The sequence below is a fragment of the Zerene cesonia genome, chromosome 16, assembly GCF_012273895.1.
Source record: "Zerene cesonia ecotype Mississippi chromosome 16, Zerene_cesonia_1.1, whole genome shotgun sequence".
In the NCBI taxonomy this organism is placed as follows: Eukaryota; Metazoa; Arthropoda; class Insecta; order Lepidoptera; family Pieridae; genus Zerene; species Zerene cesonia.
In genome coordinates this window covers 8,469,083-8,488,773 of record NC_052117.1, presented here as the reverse complement: position 1 = coordinate 8,488,773, position 19,691 = coordinate 8,469,083, and the positions used below count along the sequence as shown (strand labels likewise).

Genomic DNA, 19,691 nt, shown 5'->3' with positions numbered 1-19,691 from the left:
TATATCCTCAATTATTAAGGGTAAAGTTAAAAATATATTAGAATTCGTTGTTAGCGGACCTTATAAATAATTTTTCTCTTATTTGTCTTTAGTAATCCTATATCAGCTGTAAGTACCCTTTACCAAAAGGGATATTCGTTAAGCCTAAAGACTGTACTTGAAGTTTTAATTAAAAACTTTTTGTCCGTTAAATTACATTTTCAATATGTAATTAATTTTCAAACACTAATTTGTTTGAATGTTTCCATTATTTCTATTTTAATTCATTTCATCTGTCGCAATTTTACATTCTATATATAAATTAGCTCTGCTCTGGATTTTAGCCTGAACTCTCATAAGAGCCTGTGTTCAGTGGGAACATATATAATGGCAGATGATGTTGATGATGATGATCTTATTTCTATCTCTCTCACCTCAGCATGAGTCCAAGCTGACAAAGCTTTGGGCGGCGTATCAGGTGCGACAGCTCCGAGCCTTCCGCGTTTCCTGGCCTCCTGCAGTATCGGCACTTTGGAGTTTTTGTCGCCTGATGACAGTATCACTTCGCGCTCTATCTGTAACAGATACGACATGTCAGTTGAAATTTTCTTTTTGCTATCAATAATTGCTTAAATATATAAACAAAGAAGCGTTATGTGTACACTTGTAGGGCTGAATCGATGTTTTTAATTGGGATTTGCCTTCACCTGCATTGACTCCATGGCTGTTATAACATTTAAAATGTAACATAAATATATTAAGGATTAAACAGATAGATGTTCGTCCGTTCATCTTGTCCAATAAAATCATATAGAACGCAAAGCTATTTTTTTTAATTATGACAATTTAATACATATGAAATTCCTTGTTAAAGGTGAAATAGTTAATACACTGCAGCATAGATATGAGTCATTTATAGGTACGTGGATTTGGTTACGGATTATTGTTAGATATACATTCGAAACTTCACGCTTGCATGGTTAAAGTTGTTTGGAAGGATCTTCAATAAACTTTTAGGAAATTTATAAAAACGCAGAATGTCACGTTCTTTTGAATAGAAACTTATTACATCTTTCTTCCAGTAATATAAACAACTTTATAGTTGTTATTAAATAAAAACTTTAATCACCTTGAAATGATCAATAATAAGACTAAATTAAAAAAATGGGCCCACACTTTGCACCAGCTCAAAAAAAAGAAACATCAAAATCTGTTCACCCATTCGAAAGCTCTAAGGTAACAAACTGAACAATAGAGTCAAATTGATAATCTCGTAAATTTGTTGTAGCTCGGTTCTGAAACAACACTTTATAGGAATTTATAGAAAAAATGTGTAGACATATATATGGTGATATTCATATAGGGTGCTCTTTGATTATCGTATATTATATTTCATTTTTTTTATCAAAATTGTTTATTTATTTACCCACTAGGCGAAAAGATAACTCAATTTCAGACGGCAATTTTCAGAATTATGTTTAGTCAATTGCTCATTGTTTAATTATTCGAAAAGAAAGCAACTATGAGAAATTAAAGGCAAGTTAACTCACACAAGTAAAACACTTTTGTCCGTCATTGTTACATCACTTCAAAAATAAAATCTACCAAAAATTTCACTGATATTACACACAAAAAGAATCACTCCAGTCAGTTGAAAACTCACAGAGTTATCGAGTAACTAAGTCAAAAATCAGTCGAATGAAAACCTTCTTCGTTTTTGACACGTCGGCTAAAATTATAAATATATTAAAACAATTAAATTGAACAACACGACACACCGAACCGATAAATGCTGGAACAATGAACACTTTCACTAGAAATCTGTACAAGCAGAACATTGAAGCCTACAAAAAGCTAACACGATTGGAGAAACTGCATGATTCTGCATATATGTTGAGTGAACTCTGCTTGAACCATGGAAATATCAGTCGTATAGGAATTTTGTGTGTTTCATTATTTATATCCGCCTTTTCATTGACAGAATTAGACCAAATTTAAACCCAATTTACCGAGTGATGGGGCACCAGTTTTCATATAAATAAAGAATTAAAAAAACGTTTCTTAAAAACTGGATCGAATTTAGAACCGCCTCCCTTCTTGAAGGTCGTTGAAAATTTGCTCGGCGTGTGAAAATTTAAGCAAGTTTATACAGGAATAATGTATTGTCCAGTACAATTAGGTTAATATGAGATTTTGTGGATTTAGAGCTTTTATTTAACTTTTTCTAAACATTTTTAAATTTAATTCATGGTACAAATCGAATCACCTGTGTGTTCCACGAAGATAGTACCAGGAATATTCATCCAACAACTATATAAACAAGATAATAAGATACTAATATTTATTTCTTTCCACACATCCACATGTTAACCCATTGCACAATAGTCAAGTAGCTTAAAATCTTATCCTGCATAGGAATTAAAATACGGAGTCTCGAACAGATAATCTCGCAACAAAAATGGGATAAAATGAAAATATAGTTAACTTCACTCCAAGAAATAAAAGCGTTCGTAAGCAGTGCTGCTTTAAAACTGAATGCAATAAAGACGTTGCAAACGCAGGTGCGGATTGTCACCTATCATGGGGAAAAGTTAATTGCGGTCGGCTGACACAGTCCGTTGCACTGGGATGCATTATAAGTACTTATACATTGGATATTAACGGGTTTACGTTGCTGAAGAGTGAAGGATAAGAAAGTTAAATAAATTTAATTTTTAGTTTTATAGCATTGAAATGCTTTATAAATGAGAAATTTTGAAAGAATAGAAAAAATTTGATCACGAGGCAGGATTCGAACCTGCGTATCTTGCCTAACCGTAGCAACGCCTAGCCTCTCGGCCACCCGTGATCCTGCCACAGTAATCAAATTGCTACGGTTAGGCAAGATACGCAGGTTCGAATCCTGCCTCGTGATCAAATTTTTTCTATTCTTTCAAAATTTCTCAAGTTAAATAAAACTAATACTGAATATACAGATAAAACCTTCCCGATAAAAATTAATTTAATTATGCTTTGTCACAGTTTCTTAGGTCTTCCATCTATTTTATCGTCTCTTAGGGTTATCCCATTTTGTCCACTTCACACACACAAGGATTCCAATGTATAATTCGAAATAGCGCTATCAACGTGAGGCTACGGAGCAATAGATCACGGGTATACAATTAATTATTAAAGAAATAATGAGACATACGTTTTAAATTTCTACTTACGAAACAACAATCAAGATGCTAATTTACGTTCACTCCACAATATCCATAAATAAGATGAAATTTGACGCATAGATTGCTAAATTATTAAACAGCAACAATCGAATGATAGAAAGACAAGGTGGTAATCACAATACTCTATACGCAGATTTTAGTGGAAACAATAAATTGCATTCGGTTACTCATAACCGGAGAATGGGGACGGTTTTGGCTAACAGTACCGGCCGTTGTGACATGATGATTGATGAAAGGCAAATGAACTGAAAGCTATAAGTGCAACGGTCTGTTAGCGAGGACATTGTGTTCGGATTTAGTTGTGAGACTTTAAGCTGGAACTTTTGTTTAAATACCTTTGTGTTTTAAGCAATACGGTAATACACTCAAGTAATAATATAACGAATTTTTCTATAAAAAACTAGCATACCCGGCCACGCGTTGCTGTGGCTGAGTAATTGAAAAAATATATTAAGATTGGGATAATTATTCGAAAAAACCCTATCCTATATCTTAAGTTGGACCAAATTACACATAAAATGCCAAATTTCATCAAAATCGGTTGAGTTGGTGAAGAGTTCATAGGGAACATACATCATGACACTGGATTTTTAGATATTAAGATTGTATTTAATTAAAACAAGGAGCTCACGTCACAAAATGATGGTGAAATGGCGGTTTTATTTTCAAATTCCGAGTAGAATTTACAATACGTAGACAAAAGAAGCCATTTCAATAAAAACATAAAATTTCTTAAAACGAAGTTACGCTTTTATCTTAACCGCCAAAATTACGATTCGAATATTCAATTTCATGTCTCATTCATTCATTTAATTGAATTAATTTGTTCTATACTTTGGTTTGCATGGCAGAATTGTTGCACCTTCTTCCACATACCTACCTATTACCTATTGAGACCTTAAAATGCTATAAGGTTAGTCATTACGAACGGCATTGACCTCCTAGCATGTAGCCAGCCGGACTCGTCGCTACTGTATTAAAGACACGCACGGGCAACCAGACATTGCTTATGAGTTATGATTATTAACCAATGTTTTCTTATTGCTAACCGACAAGTTGACGAATACATGGAGTCAGTGAGTATTGTTGTATTTATTTTTAATCTGTTTGAAGAACATATGTACAAAGTTCATAAAAATATGGTTCGGGCACACACAGGTGTCAACACATGAAAAAATAAATTCTTGAAATTTAATCTAAGAAGTTCACCGCTTTTGTATGACGACTAAAACAAAAACTCAGGTAGTTTCGATAATTTAAGACAGCCTACAGCAATGGTATCAGTTATAACTAAGAAAACAGAGGTAACTCACGGGAAATTTAGCAGAGTGTGTGTGTATAGCTGGTAGCGAGGGTGCAGGCGCCCCCGGCAGCGCAGCCTCCGGCGCGGGCGGCATTCTGTAAGGCGGCACTGATTCTATTGTACCTGAAATGATAAGGAATTTGTATGCTGTTTGCTGGTAAATTATATGGAATAAATGTGGGTGACTCTTGGTAGAATTTATTTTGATGGATTTTATGAAATCTGCCTTCTTTCGGGGCATGTTCTGTTATATTTCATAACTGATTCACTGGGCCATATCCAGGTACTTTACTTTAAGGGCCAGATCGGGACTCTTTTAGCCGCAAGACTACACTGAATATCTGAATATCGATTGAAACAATTTGCAGGTTAGGAATAAGATGAAAGAGGGTATAATCTTTTGGTAACCCTTAAGATAAAATCACATAACATATTGCAGAAACGGATAATGGAATTCATTATTTATTTCGCATAAAATAAAACACATAAAAAAGCAAAATAAATCGGGAACCTCATAAAGTATCGCTATTTTAAAAGAACTTCCGTACATCATAATTAAGTTTTTCCACACATATATTAGACATTAGTTCCATCCAATAGAGTCGTTACATACTTATGTAAAGATGGCTTCCTAGGAAGACTCGCGCTTTTGCAATCATCCTTTTTATGACACATAATGGACATGCATTTTAATATAAAAAAAGTATAATTACTTTTTTGCTCGTTTGTGTCTCCTTTTAAACGGAGTAAAAGAAATGTGAGGACGTTTAGTCCGGGAGCTAATCGCTATTTAGAGTAAGTAATGAAAATTTTTAAAATTGTCTTGTAGCGAATTAAAATATTAGTGAAAACCCAACTTTAGTATAAGTTGGGTACTAATTAATATTATTGATACTAATATATTTTACGACTAATGTTATTATCTCTTGACATACTTATTACTTAGTACGTTTGAATTTACTATATAAATAGAAATGGAAATAGAAGTTTGTTCATAGTTGTGCTGGTTTTTTTATGACATAGTTGGTAAAGGAGCTGGTTGATTGCCTGGTCGTAAGCAACAATAAAGACACTAATAAATTTAATTTGTAACATCCAAACATTAAATAAAGCGTAACATTTGAAGACAATCGCGTCATTAATAACTATACTTAAAGAATATAACGGAAAATAATATCTTTGATATCTGCTCTCATTTAATGCCATAACGGAAGCCTACTTCCACTGTTACAATTAATTTGATTAACGAAATGTATGAGAAAGGAACTTGCGACATACATACGCAAATCTGCAATTCATTTTAAACAGTATAAATTATTATATATTACGTGTTACACACATTCTTAAATGATTTCCGTTATACATCCATCAATTTCGCAATTTTTTTGGTATATTTAAAAATTCATGTTATTTTTAATGTAGGTCACAACAGAGTAAAAAACCTTTTATAAATATGAAAAATCCTTTTAATTGTACCTTATCTTGAGCAATTTTCTTGATAAATACCACTGAAGAGGCTTGTATAGTTATGCCAGCTAATAATACCAGCTTAATCTTTTATTCACACAAGCTTTTTCTTGACAAATTGACATAAAGAAGTAGGTAATTAGTAGTAGTATAGTATATTATCATAGAAATAGTATGACAGAGTCTTGGTGAGAAAGAGAGCATCATTATATGCACCAGTAGAGAGAGGGTACTGCATTCATTTCTCTCTTACAATTCTTTTAAAAGTTTACAGCCAATAATATTATGTGAAATAAACTCTCATATGGATGTATTTTGCCTTCACAGATGATAAAATGTAGATTTCTTTCTGCATAAGTCATTTTTATCCCAGGTGAAACTAAATTTTTATTAATATTAAAATATTATCTACATGTTACTTTCTAATGACTTTGCAATATGTCAAACAGTTATTGTACTAACGACACGGGTCAAATTTATGATTTCAACTTTACACTCATATTATCAAATGTATGAAGTACGAAAGAAACACCTTGGATATTCAGTCCTTTATTTTTGTAATAACAATATTGTATAATATAAAATATTGTTATTCAAAAGCTTTTATTTTTATGTATTATATACTTTATTATAAAGTTTATATTATAAACTTTGATATTAAGGCTACGCAGTACAATTTATATTTATGTTACCCTTTATATTACATTTATATATTTATATACCTTTGTAACAAGGCGTTTTTCCTAGTTAGGCCCAGTTGTATCTAAACGCCTTTGTTTCATCTAGTTCTAACTAGGGAAAACGCGTTACGGAAAATAGGTTTTAACTGTAACATATACACTTATTTTTAATATAATCTAATTAAAAAATACATTTAAATTTAATATTTTATGTTATAACTTAATTTCGTATAAAATAGAAATCTAACCTCGTTGCAGCTTATATATATGTATAATTAAAATCACCTATCATTCATCACCAGTCATAATAAAATATATATGTATATATTGATTTTGAACAATTAGGGGCATATTTTTCCGCTACGTATATTTAACGCATGATGGAAGCATTGGAATAACTAGTGAAACCAAAAAACTGAACCGTCGTCAAATTTTTAGAACTAAAGCTAGCTTATATAATATTGAAAAATATAAAAAATAGTCGAATTGATAACCTCCTCTTTTTTCAAGTCGGTTGAAAATCGATTATCGTCAAGTATGACGTAGACAATTAATAAGGATTCGCAATTTTTTTTAAATACCCAATCTGCCTAATTGAATAATCCAGATTATAATGAAACACCACAGATACAATATGAAAAATATACTCAATACAAATTTGTCTTCTATTTTAAGAAGCTTATTTTAGAATAAATTTTGGCATTTTAAACGTAAACATTTATTATATATTATTTAAAAGACAACACAATAATATCACGAGCTGATTTTATTATCCTGATAAGGATCACCGGGATTTAGTAATTATGTTCTGTATAAGCAAGTAAGCAAGTGAGACAATTTCGCTGATTCTATTAATAAAGCGTGTTTTTAGTAACTATATTTATTATTTTATGAGATATAAATAAACTAAAACTGAAAAGTAATACTTTTATAATAGAATAGGCATATTTAGGAGATGTAAAAAGGTTATGTAAAATATACTCAATGTTTAGACTCCATTTCTTAGCACACGTTTGTCATCCATCCATCTCACTTCGATACAAAATACCACACATGGAACGAGTTACAGTGCTTGTAAATTCTAGTTTTACAAAAATAGACCTTGTAATGACCACGATTACCTATAAACGACTGATTTACAAGTTAAAAACGTGAAACGTCATGTAATTAACGTGTATTATTAATGTTAGAGTAAGATTTTTATGAAGATCTAATTGTTGTTCGGTTTATGTGAGGTTTTTGAGAAAAGAACATGTCTCAGTTTCCATTTTAAAACCTAGCCGCCAAAGCTACAGGCATATAACACTCAGGGTTCGCGTACTAACTACAAGAGTTGAATCATTTTTAAATGGGTCTACTAGTTTCGGAGGTTAGTGCGTTCAAACAAACTCTTCAGAGTTTATTTTAACAGCGAGCAACTGAGCTGGTGATTCACCTGATGGTAAACAATCGCCACCGCTCATGAATACTTGCAGGAGTAAGCCCGCTGCAAATGCGTTGCCCGCTTTTAAGAGGCAAAGGATAAGGAATGGATTGACGTCGGGAATAAAGGAACAGAATGGAGAAGGTGAGGAAAAGAATATTGCCCTCCAGCTCCCCCACTCACGTAAACATTAGCAAGCTACTATTACATGAGAGGGTATTACCTTCCCCAGTGCCAGTACTAATCCATGTCAAAGCTTGCTCGATTCCCACGCTCGAGTATCATGTTATTCTGGTATAAAAGTAGGTAAAGATAATCCTATTTCCCGATAATTGAAGAAAATTGAATCTTCAAGAAATTCTTTATAGGCACAGACGTATTGGAAAAAATGTCATTACGTATAATGTTTACTTTCTAAAAGCTTTTTAAATACCTACTTAGAGATATGTGTCGCGGATAGGGTTGCCAGACAGTTAATTTTAGCAGAATTTAATGTACAAAAAATAATAATTGAACATCACATGTAAATATGATTTGGCAAATTTTATATTACAAAAAGAAATACCAAATATCCTGAAACCTTAAAAAAATCGTTTGTTTGTTTGAATGCGATGATCTCAGGAACTGGCTGATATAAAAAATTATTTAAGAGTTATATATGTTGGAACGCAATCCTGAGTGTAGATCTCTAGGCTATATATATGTATGTACCCAGGGCGGAGTTAGGGCAGATAGTTCAACTTTTTTGTTATTTTTTTTCAAACATTTCTTGTGAATTATAGAAATAATACAATTTACGTTTGCTTCCTTATTGTATATATTCACTAAATTAAATTCGTTATTGAAAAACAAGCTTATTATCAAATAATATTCCATTGAGTGTTCATGAACACTAGCAAATATATGAATAGCATTTTTTGCGTTTGACTTTGAATTATTATTTAAATTTTTGTCAACCCTATTCTCAGTCTAGATTGATGATAAAGATTTATATTGTCAAGAAGAGAGCTTTCACAGCTCATTAGTGGCATGTTTCCTATAACAGCTTGTGTTTTTATTCATCAACAGTTTGACTAAACTAGACTTGTAAAATGATAAGCATTTTAATGATGCTCTAGTTTATTGAGTAGCGCCTGAGTTTTTGATGGATTTTTTTGCATTTTTTATATCTTTATCAGGCAATTTGCGAAGATTCTCTGTTGATGAGTATTTTGTGCAAATAGCTATTGTGTATTTCTTGATTCTTATCCTTTTGTCTTATCAGTTTGGATGAGTTTTTATTTTACATTGATTAAGTTTATCTATTTGACACTTTATAATATATCCTTGAACCCTGGTGGATAGACAGTGGAAATTTTCGGAGATGATGTATAGATAAATAATAAAAAATCAAGGTTAAGCGAACATTGGCACGGTCATAAATTGGATGTGTTACGAATTTCTTTTGCAGTTTCCTACTCTTTATCTGTACGGAACCCTAAGTGTCGCGAATTCGACTCTCACTTGATCAATTTTTTTTAAATATCGCATAATTTACTCCAGCGCTTTCACTTCGAAAATACAATAAAGCTCAATACTACGTTATAATTTTTCCATACATACCTACATGAATATCGACATACTAATTATTATTCTATGTATCTTGTATATACAATACTTTAAAATTCTCTTAACAAAAAGACTAAAGATAACGTAGACTTAATTCTTTACGAACTAAGCAGCTAATGGTTATGGTGACACAGCATAAATTTTATAAAAAATCTACAGTAAGAGAAGTACTGAATACTACTGAGTCATAATACGAAATTGCAATTACTTCGGTCATTAACTTTTTCTTATTGGGTCAAGGATATTTACAGAAATTGAATAAAATTAGGACAAGTGAATAGGGAAGATACAGAGTTCTCTTGAGCTACAACTCAACATGTTTAATTTATTAATCGTTATTTTTCACATATCGTAATATTTCAAATTCATTTGATTTATAGAGGTGTTATGTTAATGCTAACAAATTAATTCAATTTTATTACATACAAATTAATTGAGTAGAGAGCTGTTTCTTTTTTACTAAAGAATTTAAAAAGATGCTTAAGGATTTATGTAATGCAAACTTTTTTCATTATATTGTAAGTCTTTGTCGATTTAGAATTTTAATATGATTTCAATGTACGATACATTAATGAAATTAAACTAAAATTTGAAATTTCCACCTGAAGCCAGCCAAGGCAAGCCACTAGTATTATTATTTATTATTATAGGCACAGTGTAGGCTTATGAAACAAAGGAGTTCTTAAGCTATGGAACTTCCGTTACATAACTTTTTACGAATGTTAACCTTAACGGTATACACATAGGTTACGTTTTTGCGAAATCACAATAAAGAAAGGGCTCAACAGTTGAATGAAATAAGACTCTATCGCGAGAGGGTTAAAGTTCAAATTCATATGTAGGAATGACGGCAGATGTTTGTACCATTTTTTGTTCAAATCTACCTGTAACCGACATCTGTCTGTTTACTTCATTTTTCAAATTGTTCGTCTGTGTATTTACTTGGTAGAAATTATTTGACGGATTTAAAACAGACTTTCTTAACTATAGTGTTCTTTAGAATTCTACGTTGTTCTTGCTGTATGTCCAGTAAAAATTAGGTGAGATTCGAGGTTCATGGTAAAGAAAAGAAATCTTAGATAAAATAAGATAAAGTTTGTGTTTGATCGCCGAAATACTGACATTGCTCAGAAAGGATTTAAATTAGTCCAATTGGCTTTTACATGAGTCGATCCCTTTAAAATGCGACAGTATGCATAAATAAAAAAAATTATATAAAAGGCCAGCAACACACTCGCTATATAAACAAACAGTCGCAGCTCAGTGATGAGGGTCTCAGACTTAAATCGAAAAGGCGGGGTGCAATAAATAAATAAATAAGTAGACTTCAATTTATCTGCGTATTATCCCAATCACCAAACCAAACCACTGTTTGAAAGGGTAAAGGAAAACATCGTGAAGAAACCGGCATGTCGAAGAATCTAATGTTCGATGGTGTGTGGCATCTGCCAACTCACACTTGGCCAGAGTGGTGGATTATGACCTGAACTTCATAGGTGGTCTGTGTCCCTACAGTCGATATAGTCATTGCGCTTGCATATGGGCGACGTTGATCACTTACCATCATGTGACGCGTCCACGCTGCCTCCTCCAAAAGTCAGCTGTTAGGAAGAGAGTATTAATATATTATTCTAGCTCTCCACACTTTAGAGCGCTAGATGCTTCAGTGCTCTCTCAAATTATATCGAATGTCTGACACACTATACGGTGCACCTGTCCAATCTCATTTACTGTATAATGTATCTAGTGTTTACTTACAGTTGAAACGGCCGGCGAAAGTTATTGGTAAGATAAAATACTGTCGTAAAGGAGACAAACATTTAAGGGTCATTTCCTCTAGTTGAACGTTTTAATTCAGTTAATAAAATATGTACAGTACAGTACAGTTGTACAGTACGTAAGTACATAAAAATATTTAAATGAAAGTGAAGTAATAATTGTAAATTTTAGACGAGGAAGTATCATTAAAAACTGATGAATTGTAAGTGAATTGCACTTATAAATATTCAATAGAAAATCCTAGTATTTGCCAAATTGTGGCATTATGGCAATATCTACATCTGTTGTTTGGGTCATATATGTTTTGAAAAACAATCTGTAATTTGAAAACGATAAAGCTGTTAAATTGAAGTAAAATAAAGTATTTACAGCATTAGCATACAAACATCGTACGTCTACCGTAGGAGGTACCGCAATATTTTTGTGGCACAGCGAGATAAAACCTCCCAAGACTAATAAAACACGCAGAAAATAATGAACGTTTTTAATGGTCATTTGCTACGTTATTTCGTCGAAGTTCCCGTGTAATGTCAGCGTTAGCTTGTTAGACGAATGAAGAAATTGTATGAGAAGTTAGGTTGCTTTGATTTGAAGAAATTGTGAATTCTGCTTGAATTTAAGTTAATTAGTTAAGAATTTATTGGAAATTTTAAGTTTTAAAATAATATAAGCTTTTAGGAATAATTTATAAGTAGATAATGCTTATTTGAACTAAAGAAATTAAGCATGAAACAAACGAATTTAACTATTAACTTATGTATTGGAAATATGTTTTTTCATAATTCGTTTTTAAAGCTGTATGGTTTAAATTTACGACTACTCAGTGAAAATAATATTACTTATTTATAAATTATTTACTATTAGAGATTATATAGAGCCATAAATGTGGATTATGTCTTAAATAAACAATTGTGCTATCAACTAACTGGATATCACTAAGCGGCTTACGCATTATGGTATTATTTTTATATAAGTGTAAAGGTGTATACACGAGCGTTTCAACTTTTACAAGTCATTTGTAAAAAATAAACAAATTAAAACGTTTGAGTTGGAGTTTTGAACTGCAAAATTTAGTCGTTTGTGTTGTGTCAGACTTTAAAATAGTCATTTATTCCAATTGATTTGCTATAAAAATGTAATACAGGCAGGCGTCTTTGAAACTATATCATTTGTATAATAATGAAATATTGAGAACGGAAACCTTTCGCTCCTAACAAGTTTACGAATACATACACACCTTTGTATATATAGCGTATAAAATTGGATTTAACATGTTAGTTGTTACAGAATGGGCTATAGAATAATTAACGCACTGAATTCATTTGGCGTGTGCTCGCATAGTTTGTACATAACCTAAAACCAGCTTCTGAATCGAATTTGTTAAAAGCAAAGTGACAAATATTCATGTGTTTTTTAATAGACAAATTAGCATAATCCAAATACTATGCATAATCTTTGCATAGAACGATAAGATTTAATGATATATGTTTTCACAAGAATCACTCTGTATTCGATCGTGAAAGTCAAATAAATTGATTTATTGTATGGAGTTGAATGATTATGCTTTATTGCTATCCTCAAAGTGTAACTGAAATTATGACTAAATACACATTTACACTGTCGCAAACGCATTTTCTCTGCGAAATAAAGGAAAAATTGAAAACTATATAGTTTATATTATGGCACTAGCGGTCCGCCCCGGCCTCGCCCGTGGTACATATAAAGCCTTTAATAAGGAAGGCTATCTAACACTGAAATAATTTCTCAAATCGAACCAATGACCAGTTCCTGAGATTAGTGCGTTCAAACAAACAAACTCTTCAGCTTTATAATATTAGTATAGATTAATTACTCCATGACTGTGTATCTATCTAGGCGTTCAATAAAATGTGTTAAATGGATTTGTTATCTAAATACATATGATCCTTACTGGAGTTTTAGTATGAATATTTAGTTGTTATTACATTTAACATAAGAAAACATCGTGAGGAAACCGACATGTCCAAGAATCAAAAAGTTCGACGACATGTGACATCTCCCAACCTGCACTTAGCCAGCGTGATAGATAATAGTCTGAACCCTCATAGGAGGCCTGTGCCCCAGCAGTGGGAACATATATAGGCTGATGATGATTTCATTCAACTTATAGAAGGTCCAGAAAGTGTAGATAATCTCAAAATATGACATTGTCAGCGCTATTATTCATTTCTTATTCAAATCACAACGAGAAATGTATCTCATTTGTGGATATCTTCATTTGTTTATTACCAAGTGTCACATGCGGTACGAAGAAATTCGCAATTTAATGCAAAAGTGAGTACATCCATACGCATCTGCGTATGGATGTACTCACTTTCACACACATCTGTGTTTATGAACTATTTATAGTATTGTATACATTCCTATGCAATTCTTTCTTGGAAATTTGTGAGTGGAATATAAATATGATTCTTTACATATAACAAACAAGTATTAATTTTTCTTGATATTTGTACATGACTGTGGTTTATTTTGATTGCATGCATTGAATTCTACAATAATACTACCGCTTTAAATGTCGAAGACACTAAATCTTACTAACATAATGTCTGTCTGTCTATTTTAGCATTTAAACAATTGAACCGATTTGATTGAAATTTGGTACAGATAAAGTTTGAAACCAGAGAAAATACATGTGACAGTTTTTTATCTGGAAATCTCGCGGAAACGGAAAGCGTGCGGGAAAAATCGTTATTAAATGGTAGTAAAGGATTAATTAGCTAAAGAGTTGGTTTAATTGTTTGTATGAATGAGCCAATCTCAACATGTACAGGTTTACATTAAAATAGGTTTTGTGTTTGCAATCGAGAAAACTGTCGACACCAATGGGATGGAGCACCCAAAGTTACCAGAATGGGAAAATCTATTGAGAAAGTTGCGTCAGTCAGCTAGCGAGCCAATAAATCATGGCCTGATAGACATTTATAGATGCGATGAAGGATTAAAAGCGCTATAAATTAAAGAGACAATGACCTCTTTATAAAGATGTTAATGGAAAACTTTTTCACATTCTAGGTATTATATAGATCTTTCTGATTTTAGTTATTAGTGCTCTAGCAATGACTACCCTCATTGGAACACGTTTATGTCTACTTCACCATTAACAAAGGAAAAGATCCATGTATGTAGATAGCATTTGAATGTACTGTAACATGTGGATTCAGTCCGTGGATTTGTTTTATTTCCATGTGAAAATTCTCAATAGGCTTACGCTTAATCGTTATGATCGAGGAAAGAAGCCGGTCTTAGATAAAAAGAAAAGGCAGGCGATGTGAATGCAATTTGTTATCACTTGATGAAACGTCCTAAAAATAATTGTAGACTTCATGTATGACATGACCAAGCTATGATATGTTATGACAAGAAAGTTACGAGTTATCATCTGTATTTTTATGTAAGGACAGCTGAGCTGATGGTTCTCATGATGGTAAACAATCACCATCATCTATGAGCATATGCATAGGCTCTACCTCGAGAAATAATGCTCTGCAAAAGCATTGCCCGCTATTTGGGGCAAGGGATAAGGAAAGGAATGAAGGGTTGGTCTAGGAAGGGAGAGGAAAAGGCTAGAAGGTTTACGCATGAAAAAGCAATCTATAACCTACTTTTCAGTATGTATTTTTGTATGGACAAAATATTCGCGTATAAACACAATACATTATGATACTGACGAATGAAATTATCTTTTACCTGCACGTCACAGTCGGCACAGTTCAACAGTTGCACAGTTTAAGATTACCTAACTTATGGATATTACCAGTAGTAACTTTTATAGCGGTGCCATATTTATATATTACTAGACGCTCGGATATGAAGATTCCTGTTTTATACATACCAAGGTAGTATTTAATCGGAATATAAAGTATCCTATCACCCAAGTCAGCTCATACCCTATCTATATACCAAATTTCAAAATCCGTTCAATAGTTTCAGTGTGATTGACGGACAAACATCCGAACAAACAAACTTTCACATTTATAATATTATGTGATGTAAATAATATACTATTTAGAAACTATACCGTATTAAAAACATTATTGAGAAAAAAGTGAAGGTCTATCTTATATATATATAAAGCTACTCATATATAGGTATAATATGAAGATATAAACAAAGTTAGATATCCGCATAGGTTGTATGCAATCGGTACATTAGACATAAATTTATGAAAGAGACAAGTATCAGTTTCAGTTGATAAATATTTCATCACATGTCTGACGAACAGTCATAAGCGAAGTATGTTTTAACCCTAAACAGGAATACAACTCCAGCCCTCGAGCATGCTAACCACAAAACAGGTGGTCAATAACCATTTTGATAGATTTACATAAAATATATACAAAAAGTGAGATCTTTATGTAGGTGTATCTAAGAACCTCTAATTAAATCCTTCTTTGGCATCAAGTAAATTGTCAAGCTCCACATTTTAGTTTATAACCTTACGTTTTTTACATTACAGCAAATAATATGTAATATTTTATGAGAACTTTTCACATTGGTGGGGGGAAATAGACGAACATGTTAACAAACAGCAAATCAACGGATCCAAACACCTTAATCAATGGCTAGATCGATTACACAAGCATATATCGTAAAAATTCTCTCACAGCTAAAAGTTAACCTGATTGTCAATAACTAATCACCAAGTAGAAGAAATACTAATGATGGATAAACAAAAAGTATTCATACCCAAACGTAGCGTCGTATCTGAACAATCCACGGTAACACTTAACAAATAACACACATTTTTCTACAAATAATGACCTGAATAAAACGTTAGACATTCACCTCGTGTGGACGCGGCGGGCTGACTGGCGACGCGCGCGGCGAAACCTGTTTCCGAGAAAAAACTTATTCCCGCCTCGCTTGTGACCCTTCGCGTGCTTATCATTGCACTAGAATTATTTGTTAACTTCTCTGGAACTAATTGAGCCTCTTGAACACAATTCGAGGCATCGTTTGGCACGCCATACACTGGGTATTTTTGCATCGTACTGATCACTCTGGGCTCAGATTGGTTTGCGAAAGCGTTCACTTTTAAGAATTCATTCGCTTGCTGCAACAGCTTCCTTTGTATGTGTTCTATCTCTCCTTTGGAAGCTCGCGAATTCTCTGATAGTTCAGCAATGAGTTGATTCACGTTGAATTCTATGTTTTTCTTGTTGGCATCTACCAATCCGTTTGTAGTTAGATCGTTAGCTGTTTCTGTGTCGATTGCTTTAACTGTCATCGCTGTATTGTCCGGAGATGTGACTATTATATCTGGGGGTTTGATAATCTCTTTCGCTTTACCGCGTTTCACTTTTCTGACCGTTTTAGCCATGACATTCTTGTACAATTGTTACGTGTTTTTATTGTTTTCATTTTCAATGTCTATTATAATTCTATAATTGGATTAAACATGTTAATGGGTGTAATTTACATTTTATTGAGGCTTTTAAATTGGAACGCTATTTTGTTTTAAGCTGCGTAGACTGTGAAGTTTAATTCTTTATCCCCGCTTGTATAGTAAATTGCTTTCTTATTGGTAATAGTGCTGCGATTTTAATATTTTCTTTCTAGAATTTTTTTTTTTGTTCATACAATTTTGTAGTATAGAGTTACTACTTAAATCTGCTAGTTGAAACGTTGCGTTATATTTTAAAATTTTATTGTATTATTAGCTAAAACTGATGTTTAGATAATTAAACGATGCAGGACTAATTTCGCAATTTCTTACTTAGTGTTGTTGGAAGAACAAATATTTTTTCAAATAACGATTATTAAACCGATAGGGGGGAAAATAAATACCTTTATTCAAACCCACAAGAACCAGACGCTATTATTCATACAGTGACAAAATCAACAGGAATTACCACATAATAGTTATACGTTCGCGTGTATACCATTTTTCTTCATATCTTTGTGACGAAACGGTTTTGAATTGAATTGTAAACCTAACAAAGGTAGGTATAACAAGCTATTGTCGCCTTGTTTGGCGAAATTACATGTGTTGGTCCATTGTCTGATGAAGATAATATGTGTTGCAATTGATAGATACATGTATGAAACAAGCAGTCCGCCCCGGCTTCGCACCTAATATATATAGCCTATATAGCCTATAGATCATAAATTCAATTGTGAAAGATTTTTGAAAGCCAGCAGTTCCTGGGATAAACGCGTTCATACAAACAAACGAACGAACTCTTCACTTCTTTATATTAGTATAATTGGTACCTACCCCCTAAGAATTATATGAGTAAAAAGTCTCTTTTTTAAAGACTAAGAAATTACCCTAGCATGGATGGGGATAAACGTAGAAGTATGCCACTGTGATATAACGTAACTTAAAGAATTTTTGAGTCCATTTACAAACAACATCATCGTTTAAATTTTTTATAAGAAAGTCGTGATAGATAATCACCTTTTGTTGGTCAGAAACGGCTGAACGAATTTTAATGGGTTTTGATTTGTTAAGTTTGTCTCTGTTTGGATTAGTATAGTAACATGTTTTCACAAGCAGAGCCTAAGATTATAAATATTGTGTAATTCGGAGTAAAAACCCTGCCCCCCCTTATTTTTCTATGTTATTATACATATATATAAACCTTCCTCTTGATTTTCTCTATTAAAAAAAAAACCATCGAGATCTTTTGTGTAGTTTAAAAGATCCAAGCACACATACACACAGACGGCGGAAAGCAACTAAGAAAGAGATGTCACACTGTTATATTGATAGAATGAAAACTTAAAACATTTAACCTCCCCCGGAAATCGAACCCGTTAGAAATATCAATGATGAATAGAAATATCAAAATGTACATGTCAATTCACTCTGCAATTAACATTTAGACTGTATATCTAGTATTTAAGGCCGTGATGATTAGTGTAGCCTAGATGACTAGATCGAGTTTCAGACATAGTTACGAAATAACGTGTCGCCTTGAATTTATTGCTTTACCGAATATGGTGAGATTTAAAGGCGGAGGTCTGTGCTTATATAATTAGGAAAGCTTATATCACTCCAATTTATTTAAATAGAGTATTCCTATTATGTTAGGAATTTTATGAAAAGATAATTAATTTATATAAGATAATAAACATTTAAAATTGGAAATAAGGAAAACTAAAATCATAACAAATATATTATATACTAGACACTCGTCCTGGCTCCGCCCGGATGTCTAGATTCCTGTTATACCCAAGGGATTTATTTGGGATAAAAAGTATCCTATCACCTAAGTCAGTTCATACCCTGTCTGTATACAAAATTTCATCAAAATTCGTTCAGTTGTTTCAGCGTCATTGACGGACAAACATCCAAAATTTCACATTTACAATATTAGTGTGATTAAATTGTAAGTTTGTAAAATTTTATTCTTTATTATTTGAAGTGGTACATGGTACACATAGATGGAAGACTATTGTAATTGTATATATGTACCATATGGATCACTTTTATATTAACACTAGCTGCACCCGGCAAACGCTGTTCTGCCTTACTCTTATCCTTTAGGGGTATGAAAAATAGATGTTGGCCGATTATCACACATACCCAATATGCACACAAAATTTCATAAGAATCGGTCCAACCGTTTCGGAGGAGTGTGGCAACGAAAACTGTGACACGAGAATTTTATATATTAGAAAAGTACCGCGGAAAAAATTCTTATTCCCATAGGAATTTCCGCAATTCCGTATAGTTAAAAACTTCGCGGGCGAAACTGCGGGCAACTAGCAAAATATAAAAATAAACTCTCTGTCCGAAAGCTAATCGATTCATAGTTGAAAAATTAGGAATGTTATGTTTAATGTCAGATAAGGAACATGGAATGGTAGCCATCTTGATTTCTGCTGTAATTGCTTCACATCGGGAGATAATTGCAATTAATTGACTAAAACTAGCATTTTCACTACCGTTAAGAGAACATTTCATAATACTTTACTGCTAATATGATGTGAATTACGTACACTTAACACCTAAATTAATCAGGTGTTTAGAAGAATATATTAAATAACTAGCTGCGCCCCGCGGTTTCATCCGCGTAAGTCCGTATTCCGTAAGGATATCGGGATAAAAAGTTGCCTATATGTTATTCCGGTTGTCCAGCTATCTACTTAACAAATTTAATTGCAATTGGTTCAGTAGTTAATGCGTGAAAGAGCAATAAACACACACACATCATTACAAACTTTCGCAATTATAATAGTAG

General features: G+C 32.6%; 1 protein-coding gene across 5 annotated transcripts in view; it reads right to left on the bottom strand.

Moving 5' to 3' along the window:
- The window catches only part of LOC119833135, a 63,623-nt gene that overhangs the window by 15,359 nt on the left and 28,573 nt on the right, over positions 1 to 19,691 (bottom strand). For 2 of the 5 annotated variants that reach the window (XM_038357044.1, XM_038357045.1), the window contains 2 exons: positions 4,514 to 4,626; positions 414 to 554 (listed from right to left, as the gene is read on the bottom strand). In XM_038357044.1, coding sequence (XP_038212972.1) covers positions 414 to 554; positions 4,514 to 4,626 — 254 coding nt within the window. Of the gene's footprint in view, positions 1 to 413; positions 555 to 2,245; positions 2,309 to 4,513; positions 4,627 to 16,188; positions 16,859 to 19,691 lie in introns of those variants that run through there. The other 3 variants (XM_038357043.1, XM_038357046.1, XM_038357047.1) reach the window with 3 other exon arrangements.